The 15,950-nt window shown below is 39.8% G+C and overlaps 1 protein-coding gene across 2 annotated transcripts in view; it reads right to left on the reverse strand.

The window, feature by feature from the left end:
- Positions 1–14,875, reverse strand: part of wdr20a (WD repeat domain 20a) — a 61,174-nt gene extending 46,299 nt beyond the window's left edge. For both annotated transcript variants that reach the window (XM_080202493.1, XM_080202495.1), the window contains exon 1: positions 14,607–14,875. In XM_080202493.1, the coding sequence (XP_080058619.1) occupies positions 14,607–14,855 (249 nt within the window). In that variant the 5' untranslated portion in view covers positions 14,856–14,875. The remainder of the gene's footprint in view (positions 1–14,606) is intronic.
- Positions 14,876–15,950: the final 1,075 nt, after the last annotated feature.

The following is a 15,950-nucleotide window of genomic DNA, read 5'->3' on the forward strand; positions in this document are numbered from 1 at the left end:
CCCTTCTTAAATAGTGGGGTTACACATGCTACTTTTCAGTCTGCCAGAGATGGCATAGTGGTTAGTTAGCACTGCTGCCTCACAGCACCAGGGACCTGGCTTCAATTCCTGGCTTGGGTCACCATCTGTGCAGAGTCTGCACGTATTCCCCATGACTGTGTGGGTTTCCTCCGAGTGCTCCAGTTTCCTCCCACAGTCTGAAAGGCGCGCTGATTAGGTGCATTGGCCATACTAAATTCTACTTCAGTATACCTGAACAGGTGCCGGAGTGTGGCGATTGGGGGATTTTCACAGTAACTTTATCGCAGTGTTAATGTAAGCCTACTTGTAATACTAATAAATAAACTTCAAATCTTTCCAAAATCTATAGAAATGTTGTATTTTATCTAGACGACAGACATTCGAACAAGGGGCTCTGATAAGAGAGAGTTTGATGGGAGTACATAAAGTTCTCTTAGTCCAACTCATGCATCAGTAATATGACTTTAATTCTATCAAAAAATTCTATTACAAAAATATAACAAGTTCCCTGTCAGTCCAGTCAGTATTTGAGGCACAGATCAGGAAAGTTCAGGTTCAATGCTCAGTATGTTTTGAGTTAGATCTAAGTGATAAAAGTAAAGGGCATTAAAACTAGCTTCAGTATTGCAGGTTGAGGGAAAGTGGTAACGGGGAAAGAACAACGACAAGGTTTGGGCTTCTGTGCCCTTTCAAGAATATCCTTCTAGGTATGTAGTCAGAAGTGAACTAATGTCACCTCCAGTTCAAGAATCTGGCTACTGTTATTCTTGAGGTTTATACATGAATAGTAGTCAGGTACATGAGTTATTGAATGATCCTGGAAACAAATGATTAGCACTTAAGAAATCAATGTATTAAGAAAGGAGAAGAAAAATAACCAAGAAAAAGATTGCAAAAATAATTTTATCTTCTCAAAGATTGGGTGAATTCTGCAAGTTATGAAAATAATCTGCATTCTCCAAATATTCTCTCCCCCAAAGATGCTTGCCCCTGTTTCGCACAATAAAGTTAGTACAAACTGGCCTTTTATATTTTTCTAGTCCCAACTGTCCTGCACATTTGAAAGACCCTATGACACCAAGTATTTGAGTGCTGGAAGGTCTAAGATTCTAGCTATTCATGTCACCCTTAGAAATTTTAGTGCTGTATCAGGAGGATTCATAATAGACTGTTTAAAGCAGTTTGATTGTGTAGGAGATTACTGTCTGTCAGCTTGAATACATTTTTAAAATACTGGGCTGTTGAAGCAAATAAGCAACTGGTTTATCAATAAGCTTAAATGCAATTTGCTCAAAAGCATAGTATTTTCATCAGCGGCATTGTCCGAATTCAAACTTTCTTTTTCTCAGGACATGTGCTTTCCTCTGTTAGGGAGAATTTTTATACAGAAAACCTCAGCAAAACTTGCCACAGGTAGAGGAGCAAAAAAAAAAGAATTGGGTGTTTAAGTAAACTAAATGCTTCTGAATTTGAAACAAGCAAAAAGGAGCCAGAACAGCTCCACAATCAGCAGAAGCAAGAGTCTAAGGTTTTTAAAAAGACAGGTGGTCAGATGGGTCCTGAAATCAGATCTCAACTGTAAGATGAGCCAAATGGGTTGCATTCCTTCAGCAGGATTTTTTTCTTTTGTTTGATTAAAAAAATCTTCCTGACACCTGAAGGTTGAGCCCTCTCTCTCTCTCTCATAAAACTATTTTTATTTTCTATATTTTAAAAACAAAATCTTAAATCAATGGTTGAAAACAACTTCATCCTATGAGAAATGCAAAAATTCTTACGCTGCACTACAGTTAATATTCAAAGAAGCTTAGCATAAGAAAGTTTAATTTGGGTGAATAGGTCATACTGAAGGGTGGGTACCTTTCCTTTCCCATTTCTGAAAAACAAAGCAAGCAGAAGTAACACGCAAGCCTTCATGCCTGCAGCAAAAACAATTTCCCTGCTTTCTCTCACTCTCAAGGGGACTCAGGAAATATTTGATACAATGCTGTATAGAAAGAAGTTGTTGTACACCTGTTGATCTTTAAAAGTAAACCTGTAAAATTGTTAGGTAGGGCTACATTTGGCACAAAGGGAGATTTGAGCTTCCTTTTGTAAGAAAATAATGACAGGTGGGTCATTTTGTTCCAGGGTGGAAAATCCCTTTGTAATCACTTTAACTTTATCTCGAACTCAAAATTATACATATATGTAGGCAACACTCATCAGGTTAATACAGTTACCATAACACAATTTCCAATACCACATGAATGGCGGCGTAAGTCTTTCAAAAATGGAGAACAGCAAAGGTGAAAAAGGTGATCAAGAAGGCGTAAAGACAATTTCCTTTGTTGGCCAATGCATAGCGTACAAGAGTAAGAAGGTTATGTTAAAACTGCATAAAACGACAGTTAGAGCACGGCTAAAGTACAACATACAGTTCTAGTCACTGCATTAGAGGAGTGAAGTGACCATGTTCAAGAAGGGTCACTGTCTGTGAGGAGTTTGCACATTCTCCTCGTGTCTGCGTGGGTTTCCTCCGGATACTCCGGTTTCCTCCCATAGTCCAAAGATGCGAGTCAGGTTGATCGGCCAAGCTAAGAAATTGCCCCTTAGTGTCCAGGGATGCGTAGGTTAGCGGGATTAGTGGGTATAATATGGGGGTAGGGCCTGGGTGGGATTGTGTTCAGTGCAGACTCGATGGGTCCATTTGGCACTGTAGGATTCTACGATTCTATAAGGTACAAGAGTTGCACAGAGCTTGCCAAGAATGGAGAACTTTAACTATAAGGAAAGAATGAAATTGTGCAGGCTTTATATAATGAGGTGTATAAAATTACGAGGGACCTAGATAAAGTAGGTAAGGAGGATCTATTTCTCTTAGCAGAGAACAAAGCTTTAAGGAAATTAGTAGAAATTAAGGGGAGTTCAGGAGTAATTTTTTTTCACTCAGAATGTTGAGGGTCTGAAACACACTGCCTGAACAGGTGATTGAGGCAGAAACTCTGATCGCATTTAGAAAAGTACTTGGAAATGGACTTGAGGGCTATGGTCCAAGAGCTGGGAGGTGGGATTAGGCTGAATAGCTTTACTTTTGGTCAGCATTGTCATAATCAGAACTCTGTTGTCTATACTCAATGCTGCAGCAGGTCCCAATCATTCATCACGCCTGTTTATGGTCACTCACATTGGCTCCTGGGTATCATAACACCTCCAAATTTAACACTTTAATGTCTTCAAATGCCTTCACAGTCTTACTTCTCCCAATTCTGTAATCTCTCCAACCTTCCACCATCTTCACAATTCACTATTCTAACCATGTTGCCCCCTTGGCACCATCATGGATGATATTAAACCCCCCCACCCCCACCATAGCTTCTTCTTTGGTGCAATATCCATCATTGTCCAAGGACAAAAATAATTTATGCATTAATTAGCCACTGCACTATTTTTACCAAATGAAGCAGCAGGAATATTTTTCTACCTTCAAGGCTCTGTATAAATACAAGCTGTTATGTCTACATACATGATAAGAATTGCATTGCCTTTCATGCTATCTACTTATGGTGTCACTTCTAATGACAAGCATGTGCAGACCTCTGCTCTAAAATATTACAATTTAAAATGTATTCCTTTTCCTAATTTATAAAAGATAGCTATCCGAGAAGCTCCTGCCATCTATTTTTAAAATGTATGTGATGTTTTAATAAATTTATCAGCCCCCATATCAGGTAGTTCAATGAAGAGTGCGGGAGGGCACGTCAGGTGCAGTACCAGGAATACCTAAAAACGAAGAGTCAACCTCGTGAACCTACAATACAGGAGTACTTGAATGTCATCAGATGCAGCATTCAATTGGCAGAACTAAATAATCCCACAATAAACAGATCAAATCAAAGCTTTGCAGTCTGCCACACCCAGTCATGAATAGTGTTGGACAGCTAACAAGAGGAGGCACCACCACCAATGTTCCTTTCTATAAGAATGGAGAAGCCCAGCACATCTGTGACACTGAAAAGGCTGAAGCATTTGCAACCAACTTCAACTAGAAGTGCCAAGTGGATAATCCATCTTGCCTCCTCCTGAGGTCCCCAGAATCTCAGGTGACAATCTTCAGCCAATTTGATTCACTTCTTGTGATATTAATAAACGGCACTGAATACTACAAAGGCTATGTGCTCTGACAACATCCCAGCAATAGTACTGAAAACTTATGAAGAATTCGCCACGGTTTGGAGTCAACGTAGCACAAAGGAAGGTAGTTGTGATTGTTGGAGGTCAATCATCTCAGTCCCAGGACATCACTACAGAAGTTCATAAGCTAATGTCCTGGGCCCAATCATCTTCCACTGCTTCATCATGGCCTTCCTTAAAGATCAGAAGTGGGGATGTTCATTCATGATTGCACAATGTTCAATACTATTTGCAACTCCTCAGATTCTGAAGCAGTCCATACCAATATGAAGATATGGACAACATTCAGGCTTGGACTGATAAATGGCAAGTGACATTCACACAACACAAATGATCATCTCCAACAAAAGAGAATTAATTCACCACTCCATGACATTCAATGGCATTAATATCACTGAACCCTGCATTACCATTAACCAGAAACAATACTGGAGTTGCCATTTGAACACTTTGACTACAAGAGGTCAGAAACTGGAAATTCTGTGTTACTGCACACCTCCTGAACCTCCAAAGCCTATCCACCATCTGTAAGACACAAGTCAGAATTGTGATGGAATTCTCTCCACTTGCCTGGATGAATGGGCTCCAACAACAGAGGAGAAGCTCAATACTGTTAAAATGTTTCATCAGTACCCATCCATCAAAGTAAACATTCACTCCCTCCACCACTGACACAGTGACAGCAGCGTGCTTCATATGCAAGGTATATTGCAGCAACTCACTAAGGTTCCTTCACAGCACCTTCAAAACCCATGTCCTCTGCCACCTTGAAGGACAAGGGCAACACGTGCACAGGAGCACCCACCACTTGCACACTCCCCTTCAAGCTACACACCATGCTGACTAGGAACTATGCTGCCATTTCTTGATTGTCGTAGGGTTATAATCCAGGAACTTCCTTCCCAGCAGCACTGTGGAAGTACCTGCACCAAATAGACTGCAACATTTCAAGAAGGTGCCTCACCAACACCCTGTCAAGGCAATTAGGGATGGGCAACAAATGACATCCATATTGCATGAAAGAACGAAAAGAAAATCTAAACATTTACAAAATAGATGGTATAAATGGAAATGCTATGGTCCAAGACAGGATATCGTCCACCATAAAATTCCATTTCAAGTTTAAAAAGGACAGCTCAGTTATCAGTAATTTTGTTTTGTATGTTATTCCAATTTATTATTTTATGCCTTTGATAAAACATATATGCTTAAGCACAAAGTTCGATTCAGTTCTTTGGTGCTCAGATGGTTTGAACAGAGCGGGGCAGGCCAACAGCCATTTCTTGAAAAGGCCTCAGTCCAAAAATAGGTTAGATGGATTGGCCATGCTAAATTGCCTCTTCATGTCAGGGTAAATTAGCAGGGTAAATATGTGGGGCTGTTGGTGCTGCAGGCTCAAGGGCCTCCTTCTGCTCTGTATGCATTCTATGACTCTAAATGATGATCTAATCTAGCCTGGAAAAAAAATTAACAGGAGAGACAAAAAACAGAGGTGAGTAAGTTTAAGGTGGTTAATTCCAGAGAATAGGGTTGAAGCAGCTGATGGCTTTCAGTCATCAATGGGTCATCACGAACATGCATTGAATACATAAAAGGCCAGAATCAACGAATGGAATATTTGGGAAAAAATAAAGGGGGAAATTGCAAAGAATGGGGCAAGATCATGGAGGGAGGTGCAGAAAAGGTCAAGGATTTTGAATCAAATGTTGTGGGGATTAATGGTGAAGATGCAGTTAAGAAGTGAGCAGTGCTCAGTGAGGGAAAGGATCTTTGTGATATGTGTGTTCAACTTAATATAGAGTGGAGGGTCAGAGATCAACAAGGGAAGTAGTCAAGTCTGGAGATGATAAAGGTATGTGTTAGGGTTTTAGTGGCAAAGATGTTAAGGAGTGGAAAGAGGGCAACAATGTTTTAGAATTGAAATAAGTGGTTGTACTGACAGTTTGGATGTGGTGTTGAAAACAAACTTCAGGGTCAAATAGGTTGTCAAGATTACAACAGCTTAATTCTGCCAGACAGAATTGGCAAGGGGGATCAATGATAAAAGGGCAGAGTTTGTGGTGGTGGATATTGGCTTTGATCATCTCACTATTGACCCAGAAAAGCACATAACTCATGACAAACAGTCTGACAGCACAAAGGGAGGCACAAGATTGAGACATGACGGACAAGTATGGGACCATGCAACATAATTGAATGATGGAGGAAGCCATATACATTTAATTGACACTTTAGGGAATCAGACTGCACAGAAAATTCAGGCAGTTGATAACCATGGTTCAGTTAAGAACATTCTCATCTGAGTCAGAAGGCTGTGGGTTTCAGTCCCACTCAATGGCTTGCACACAAAAATCATGGCCAGCCCTCAGAAATGAGGGAATTTGGCGTTGTTGGGTTGCCAACTTCCCAATGAACCTTCAAGTGAACACAAGAGATCCCACAACAGCACTTCAAAAGAACATGGGAGTTATCCCCACTATGTTAGACAATATTTATCCTTCAGTCAACATCTCAAAACAAAGCTGAATTTTAACCATGGTGCGCTGTTCCTGATGCCAGAAAGAAGATAATGCTACTTTCAATATCCTCTCTTTTGCAGTTCCCTCTCAATTATAATTAAAATGTATAATGTCAGCAGTGTGCCCAGGAGTCACATGTAATCCTTCACTTTATATGAAAACAAACTGGATGCCACGAGGTCCTCGTGCGACACTAGCTTTATATATTTTTTAAATATGCTAATGAGTATTCATGGCACGCATATGTATTGAAAGTGGGAGTCCACCATAGGATAGCATGAGGTTCGACCCACCACAAACACCGTGCCTTAGCACTGCTGCTTCACAGCTTCTGGGTCCTGGGTTCGACTGCTGGCTCAGGTCACTGTCTGTGTGGAGTTTGCACATTCTCCTTGTGTCTGCGTGGGTTTCCTCCAGGTACTCCCGTTTCCTCCCACAGTCCAAAGATGTGCGGGTTAGGTTGATTGGCCATGCTAAGAAATTGCCCCTTAGTGTCCAGGGATGTGTAGGTTAGAGGGATTGGTGGGTGTAATGTGTGGGGCCTGGGTGGGATTGTTTTCGGTGCAGACTTGATGGGCCAAAGGGCCTCTTTCTGCACTGTAGGGTTCTATGATTCTAATAAACGTACCACTGACTTGATCTCTGCATCACAACCCACCAACGAGAGATCAGGAAATTCAGTTGTCACCTAATTCAGTCATCCCAATGAAATCAGATCCTCTCCCCAATTTGCCAGATTATCTGGTCTCCCTCACAATGTTATTGGTGGTGGGATTTTTCACTGCACAACTTGGCTGCATTGTTTCTAACATTACAATACTAAGTATGCTTCAAAAATATTTAATTGGCTGTAAAGCACTTTGAGATGTTCAGTGGTCATGAAAAGCACTATATGAATGCAAGTCTTTCTATTAACAGTAGAAAATCTGGTCATCTCGAGAGCCTGGTGATAATGCATAGCTAACTTACAGGAAAGCAAAACAACTGCAGTGACTCTAACATGTATAGTTCACTGATAAATACTTAAAGACAGATACCCTAACAAATGCAGCTTATTAAGCCCTCCATTTTACCAACCACAATTCCAGGGCTTTCGGTACTGCTGCTCCACAATCTCTCTCAGCATGAAGCACGAAAATCACACGAAAAGGCTGAAACTGATTCTAATAACACAAATAATAGCAACTGGAGAAAATTCTCAAGTCCCTTTGTACTAGATTTTCTTCAAATAAATGTTAATTATAACATCATAATGAGGAACCACACTAAAATACACTGTGATGCTCAATTCTTGCCACAGGATGGCAAGGCACTTGCAGTTCCCTCTGCCTCCAGTCCCACCCACCTGGTCTTATTGCATCTGGTTTGGGAGAAGACAGGAAATGGCAAATGCTCCCACTCCTGATCAGAATTCAGCAACCCTTGCTGAAAGTAGCATGCATGCATGGATACAGACTACGGTAAGATCACATTCAACTGTAATAAATTCCCACAGATAATCTAAATTCATATATGAATGACAACTTGGTCAAGTTAACTGCATGTGTGATTTTCCATTGCCCATACTACCATTAGAACATAAAATGCCTACTGAAGCTCAGCTCTCTAGTACAGCACTCTCTTATCATGGCATTCAATAGTATATTAAATAATAATAATTCTTTGCTTTTATTACTTTGCTTGACAGATTAAAAATTAGTTGCATAAAGTTTTACTTTTAATTTATTAATTTCTATTTACATCCTTCAGTCCAACTTTTTTTGGTTTTACTCATCTATATCATTTATTGTAGTGCTCCTTGTATCATGACCCTCTTCTAAATTTGATCCAAGCTTTAGCATATCCTCCTGTTCTGTCTACTTAGGCAACCATTCTGAGTAGCTGTTTTAATTGCTTCTTCATGATACAAAATCATTTCACCTCTCTGAGCAAGATTGTTAATTAGAGAGTAGTTCTACAATACAAGTGAATGTTCAGGAGGATCTAGGTTAAGATCGCCAAATTCATTTCACAAAGCTTTGCTTGACTTTCATTCCATCAATCTCGGCTGGATTTCAATCCATGTTGCAAAGTTGATAAGCCAATGTCTAAACCTCTGCATTCTGGCCAAATACCTATCTTTTAATAAAAACTTCATCAAATTTAAAGACCCAAAAGTTTTAATAACTTGTACCTATCCTCTTTCCTTCCAAGTGAGCTTTTAAAACAAAAAGAAAATCACAAAGATGTTCTTAGAAAAGTATCAAATATTTCACCAAACACATCTCGAATGTAATTCACCTAAATCAAATATTTTAATGACAGCAGAAATTTTCTCACTCTTCCGTGAAAGCCAAATTGATACAAGGAAAAGAAAATTCTTGCTGTAGCAAACAAATATCTAGAAAGTGTTGTTAATACTGTTGTGTCCATATATGGCACCTTTAAGTAAGACTGGAATGCAGCTTCACCATAACAAATTTTTGCTGCACTCTAAACCCTACAGTGAGTTATTTTTCATTTGCAAGACTAGCATTTATTGCCCAATCCTAATTGCCTTTGAGAAGGTGATGGTAAGTCATTGAATCACTGCAGTCCATCTGGCGCAGGTACACCCATCATGGTGTCAGAGTAGTTGTTCCAGGATTTTGACTCAGCAATAGTGAAGGAAAGCCTTACATCAATGGGAGGGAAATAATTGGAGAGGATTCTTTGAGACAGGATTTATTCCCATTAGGAAATAAGTGGACGTAATAGTGACAGGCAATATGGTTTTAGAACATAGAATATAGAACAGTACAGCACGGTACAGGCCCTTCAGCCCTTGATATTGTGCCACGCAAATGTTTGATATTTGTGGAGGAAGTGACAAAGATGATTGAGGGTAGGGCAGTGGATGTTATCTAAATGGAATTCAGTAAGGCCTTTGACAAAGTCCCTCATGGCAGGCTGATGCAGAAGGTGAAGTTGCATGGGATCAAAGATGAGCTGGCAAGGTGGATCCAAAACTGGCTCAGTCAAAGAAGACAGTGGGTAGCAGTGGAAGGATGCATTTCTGAATGGAGGGCTGGGGCAAGTAGCATTCCTCAGGGATCAGTGCTGGGACTTTCACTGATTTGGAGAAAAACATAATTGGTTTGATTAATAAGTTTGCGGACGACATAAAGGTTGGTGGATTTGTGGATAGCAATGAGGACCATCAGAGGATATAGCAGGATATAAATCAGTTGAAGACTTGGACGGAAAGATGGCAGATGGAGTTTAATCCCGACAAATATGAGGCAATGCATTTTAGAAGGTCTAATACAGATAGGAAATATACGGTAAACAGGTCCTTTAAGAGTATTGATAGGCAAAGGGATCTGGGTGTACAAGAACACAGGTCACTGAAAGTGGCAATGCAGGTGGAGAAGATAGTCAAGAAGACATATGGCATGGTTGCCTTCATCAGCTAGGGCACTGAGTTTAAAAATTCACAAGTCACATTGTAGCTTTAAAGAACCTTAGTTAGGCCACACTTGGAAGATAGTGTCCAATTCTGGTCACCACACTACCTGAAGGATGTGGAGGGTTTGGAGAGGGTGTAGAAAAAGTTTTCCAGGATGTTGCCTGGTATGGAGGGCATTAACTATGAGGAGAAGTTGGAGAAACTTGATTTGTTCTTATTGGAACGATGGAGGTTGAGGGTGACCTGATAGAAGTCTCCAAGATTATGACAAGCATGGACAGAGTGGATAGTCAGAAGCATTTTCCCAGGTGGAAAAGTCAATTACTAGGGTGCACAGGTTTAATGTGTGAGGGCAGGATTAGAGGAGATGTACAAAGCAGATTTTTTATTTTACGTAGAGGGTGGTGGGTGCCTGGAACTCATTGCTGGGGTAGGTACTAGGAGCAGATATGGTAGTGACTTTTAAAGGGCATCTGGACAAATACATGATGGAAATAGGACGGGAATAGAAAGATATGGTCCCCGGAAGGGGAGAGGGTTTTAGTCAAGTCAGGCAGCATGGTCAGTGCAGGCTTGGAGAGCCAAAGGGCCTGTTCCGGTGCTATAATTTTCTTTGTTCTTTGAATGGTGGTATAGTTCAAAGTCAAAATAATGTGCGGCTTGGAGGGAAACTTGTAGGTGGTGTTCCCATTTGTCTGCTGCTCTTGGTCTTCTAGGTTGTAAAGGCCGCACGTTTAGAAGGTGTTTTCAAAGGAGACTTTGCGAGTTGCTGCAATGTATTTTCTAGATGCACATTTATATACTGATGCTTGAGAGACTGAATGTTTAAGGAAGGTGGATAGGGTGCTGCTCAAGCAAGCTGCTTGGTCCTGGATGGCGTCGAGCTTCTTAAGTGTTGTTGGGGCTGCATTCATCAAGGCAAGTGGAAAGTATTCCATTACCCACCTAACTTGTGCCTTGTAGATGGTGGACAGACATTAGGGAGTCAGGAGCCAAGTTACTTTCTACATAAAAGCAAATTATTGCAGATGCTGGAATCTGAAACCAAGAGAAAATGCTCGAAAATCTCAGCGGGTCTTGTGGCACCTGTAAGGGGAGAAAGGAGCTGACATTGAGTCCAATTGACCCTTTGTCAAATCTGCTGAAATTTTCCAGCATTCTCTCTTTTAGTTTTACTTTCTATATAAGCTAGAATTCCCAGCCTCTAACCTGCTCTTACAGGCACAGTGTTTTGTATATTCTTGAACTTTAGCAATTTTTTTCAGTAGAAACATTTTTACAATAAAAGAAATTATCTTAAAAGCATTTTCTTCACAGTGTTAAATTATTTACAACCACCATAAAGGATATCAATGTTCTATATGCCGCTCAGCATCTTTGTTGCTATTACATGGAAATCTATTCCCAAAACCACAAGAACTATTCTCATATTTCGCAAAAATCTTTTTTTTTTACACTGGAAGCATTATTCTGAAGTGCAGTTACGAGGGCAAATACACTTAGGTAGACAAACGTAATAGGCATTTTACACAAAGCTAGGTCCCACAAACAGTATTTAAATGAATACTAGTTACTTATTTTGAAAGTGTTGCTCGAGGAATGGATGTTGATGAGATACCTGGTGGACTCTCTTCTATTCTTGAGTTACGTCATTGAAACTTAATATCAACATTCATTGGGCCTGTAAAGCTGAACCTCAGTGTAATGTCCCATCCAAAAGATGGCACTGCTCCCTCAGTATTTCATTGAAGGGTCAACTTCATTATTGTGCTCAATTTCTAAAGTGTGACTTGAACCCATAACCTTCTGACCCAGAAGGGAGTGTGTTTTGCATCAGTCATTATTTATTTGTATTCACAACTGGTTTTGTAATTTACTAGTAATCTTACAGTATAGGTTTTACACAAACATATTTTTGATTAGATTTCAGGCACCAAGTCAGACTTATGTTTTCACACAGCATAGAGGGAAGTCTTTCACTTTGGACTGTTCTTGCACACCATTTAGTCATTGAATTTTCTTTTGGTCAGCTAGGTGCCTGACATACAAAAAGCTCCTCATTCTAAATTCAAATCTCCAAGCGAAGCTGCGGAGAAATCCAGTAGTGGAGTGTCTCTTCATTCAGTATTGAGTATATACTTTATCCTTTAGGAGGACTCCTCACTTACCTAAACCCAGCGAACTTCAATGCAGACTTACAGAGCCACGGTTTAGGAATTGCAACCCATGCATTGCACCCACCCATCCCCCCCCCAGTCTTTAAATATCCACCAGGTAACAATGGAGTTTAGTCAGCATGAACCACATCATCTACTAGCACAGAGTACTGTTCCTCCATTCAAGCGCACTGTATACATAAGGTTCGGTGTCTGGAAAACTAGGAAGCATTTCAGATTTGAATGACAAGCCTACCTCCCCAAGTACCAGTTAGTAAGCCAAATTAGCTGATTGACCAACTGTGCTCTAGTGTGCTTCAGATCTGATTGTCTCAGAGATTATTTCACTGAGTCTGCTACAGAAAGTTAACTTGGCTATGAGCTTCTGGCAGAAGGTATCATCTTGATAAACATCTCAACCCAATAAAAATCTTGCTTACTTGCACACCCACCAAACGAGGACACAACAATATCAAGTAAAACATTATCATGGTGGAAATCACCTGCTATCAGCGGAATGGTGTATGCTTCAAGGAGACACAAGTAAGTTAAAAAGTGGGAAAAGTAAGTAAGCTTATATATTTTACATTCTTGAAACCTATAAAATATTTAAAATAAATCAGGACATGGCAAAAGTCCACCTGGTAGGATGTAATAATACCTAGTGGATACAGGTTTGTTTAGTTATTGTATAATTTCTAAGATCAATCACATTGCAGCAGCTCAATCTTAACATCCAAAATATATGGAGGGGAGATTACAAATCATCTGAGAAAAATGGGAACTATTATGCTTCCACAACCAATATCATGTACAGATTTTAATGATTGTGATCAAGTCAAATACAGCAAACTGATTACCAAAAATGGTTACCTTGCTGTTTATGAAGTCTTTATTACAAAGCCAATAAACAACTCATGGTATACTTTATTATCAGCTTTATAAAATATTTGCTATAGATTGTTTTATAATGTATCACCCTACAACTGTCTCTCTCAATCTGCGAATTTAAATGTTCAAATCCCTTTCTATAAAAATGCAATTGATGAAATTCTAATTTCACATTTTTAGTTTGTCCAATGTTCAGATCCTTCCCCGTCACCATTTCAATACAGCAATTGTATGTTCTCAATAATTCACCACATCCTGCAAAGTCCTTCTGCATTTTCTACCTTTTTTCTCAATAATTAAGTAACTCTGGTGCTGTGAAACAATCTTTCTTCCAGGTTGCTGTCTCCCACATACACAGAGTAATATTAATACAAATGTCAAACTCACTGTTTCAGATATTGTAACCTCAAGAAATGCACTCAGTATTTATTTTCCCTCACTTTTTCTTATTGCCTCACTTTCTTTTAAGAAAAGGCAAAGTCGACACATTCAAATGAAGTGACCTGTCTCTTCATCTCATTCTCTGATACTCTATATACATGAATTATATTAAGTGAATATATTCTGTTAATTAAAAAATAAACAACTGCATTTGAACCTTGGATTAGGGGAACAGTTGAACCCTGTAAATAACCATATATGCAAGGTTATATAATCCTATCAAGCAAATTGCAATATTTATAAAGCTGTAAGACATTCACAGCATGCCACCTTTGGAAAATGGCAGAAAACATGTCAAAATTGAGTTTAATGTCTGATGCTTGTAAAAAGGTCAGACATTGAGACATATAGCCTTACTGGATGCATCTGCTAACCTTCCTACCCACTCCCACACAAATCTACTTAATTCACATTACATTTTGAAAATATACTATGTTTAAAATCAGTGACATTATTTTTGTTCAACTAAAGTTTTAAAAGATGCTAAAGCAAATCCCAGATGGTTTCTAATCTTAAACCCATTATTTATAGAATTAAACTGCGATCTTTTGACATTTTAGAAAACGATTTAAACCACAACGACTACTTATTATTACTGTTTTCAATAAAATAAGGCTAAAACGCTCAAGGAACTGATTAAATATTCGCATAAAGCAAAATACATTAAATACGCAAAATGAACTCTGTTGAATATAAAGGGAAAGGAATCTCTCCAGACATTCAATTACAAATCCATGGCACTGATCTAAACGTGTTTGCAAACTGAACACTACTTGCATAACTGTTTGGGGGCGGGGGTATAGGTGACAAGCTAGCCTAAGGGGTGAGCTCCCACCCTCAACACCCGCAATAACAACTGATTGCCAACCAGGTACTGTACACTATCACACCTATGTACACATACTTTTTTTTAAGGCCTTGCTCGCCATTTGCTTCCCCGCGCCCAAACAAACACATGCAAAATACCCCGATGTTTACCTTCCTTATGCCTTTGTAAATGTAAAAGTACAACTCCCGGCCCACATTAAAACAGATTCTGTCCCCATTGCCGGACTGGTCGTTCACATTTACGAATGACACCTTGACTGGATTGGATCCTTGGGAATTAAAAGGCACCCTATTCGGCCGGCTGTACTCGGAGTGGGTCAACACTTTATAAACACCTTCCCTGGTAGTAAACTGAGTTTTGATTTCGTTCATCTCCTTCCCTCCTCCCTCGGTCGCCATGTTGTAATTTAGGATTCATCCTACCCGAGCCCGGATGTAACTCACAGCGCCTGCGTAAACCACTGGCTTTCTAGGGCGTGGTGACGTTCTGCACGCACGGCACGTAGTGACGTACATGCTCCGGAAATGTTACTGGATGACGTCACAAGGCAAAATTCAGGAGCGCATTCTTGCTGGATGGCTGTAGAATTGTGCTGAGAAACTGATGCACTGAAATATTCTCGGAGTGCGGGAAATTTTGTTTTATATTACTTTTCCATTTATTTCAAATCAGTATCAGATGTGCTTGTACAGACAGTCCCGTTTGGTTCCATTCACTCTGCAGCCCAATACCGATAATTGCCTTTTACTCTATCGCACATTAGGCTGATCTTTCTCCTCATCCTATCGGTAACTGCAACACTACATTCTGCACTAGAAGGGCATTTTTTCACACACAGGATGGTGAGTGTCTGGAACGATCTGCCAAAATTAGTAACAGAGGCGGTTACAAATTTGTCTTTTAAAAAGCATTTAACAGTTAGATGGGTAAGATGGGTAGAGGGGGATATGAGCTTAACGCAGGCAATTGAGACTAGCATAGTGGTAAAAATTGGGCAGCATAGACAAGTTGGGCCAAAGGGCCTGTTTCCAAGCTGTAAACCTCTATGACTCTGAACCAACTTCTGCTTTCTCCCCTAAGTACTCTATGAACAAAATGTTTTCTCTGTACAGCTGACAAGAAACAATAGTTGTATCCCAATACATGTGACAATAATAAATCAAATAAAATCAAACTCCAGTGCACCAGTGAGGGATCGTGAAATGTGCCATCCTCTGGCTAAAAAGTTAAATCAATGAGTAATTTCCCTGCTGGTGAGGTAGGGTGAAGGTCCATGACATGAATTCCATGTATTGCCCACCTGTTTGCATTTTACATGGGCACACTGTGTTTGGAAAGAATGCATGTGTTATCCATGTCTATACTTGAATTGCATCTTGCAGACCCAATCCTTACTCTTAACTGCTGGGACACCGTGCTGTTTCAACAACAAATTATTTTTACATACGTCTTTAAGAACATAAGAAATAGGAGCAGGAGTAGGCCATCTAGCC

Source organism: Carcharhinus amblyrhynchos, chromosome 14 (assembly GCF_965287045.1).
Source record: "Carcharhinus amblyrhynchos chromosome 14, sCarAmb.v2.hapA, whole genome shotgun sequence".
Lineage (NCBI taxonomy): Eukaryota > Metazoa > Chordata > Chondrichthyes > Carcharhiniformes > Carcharhinidae > Carcharhinus > Carcharhinus amblyrhynchos.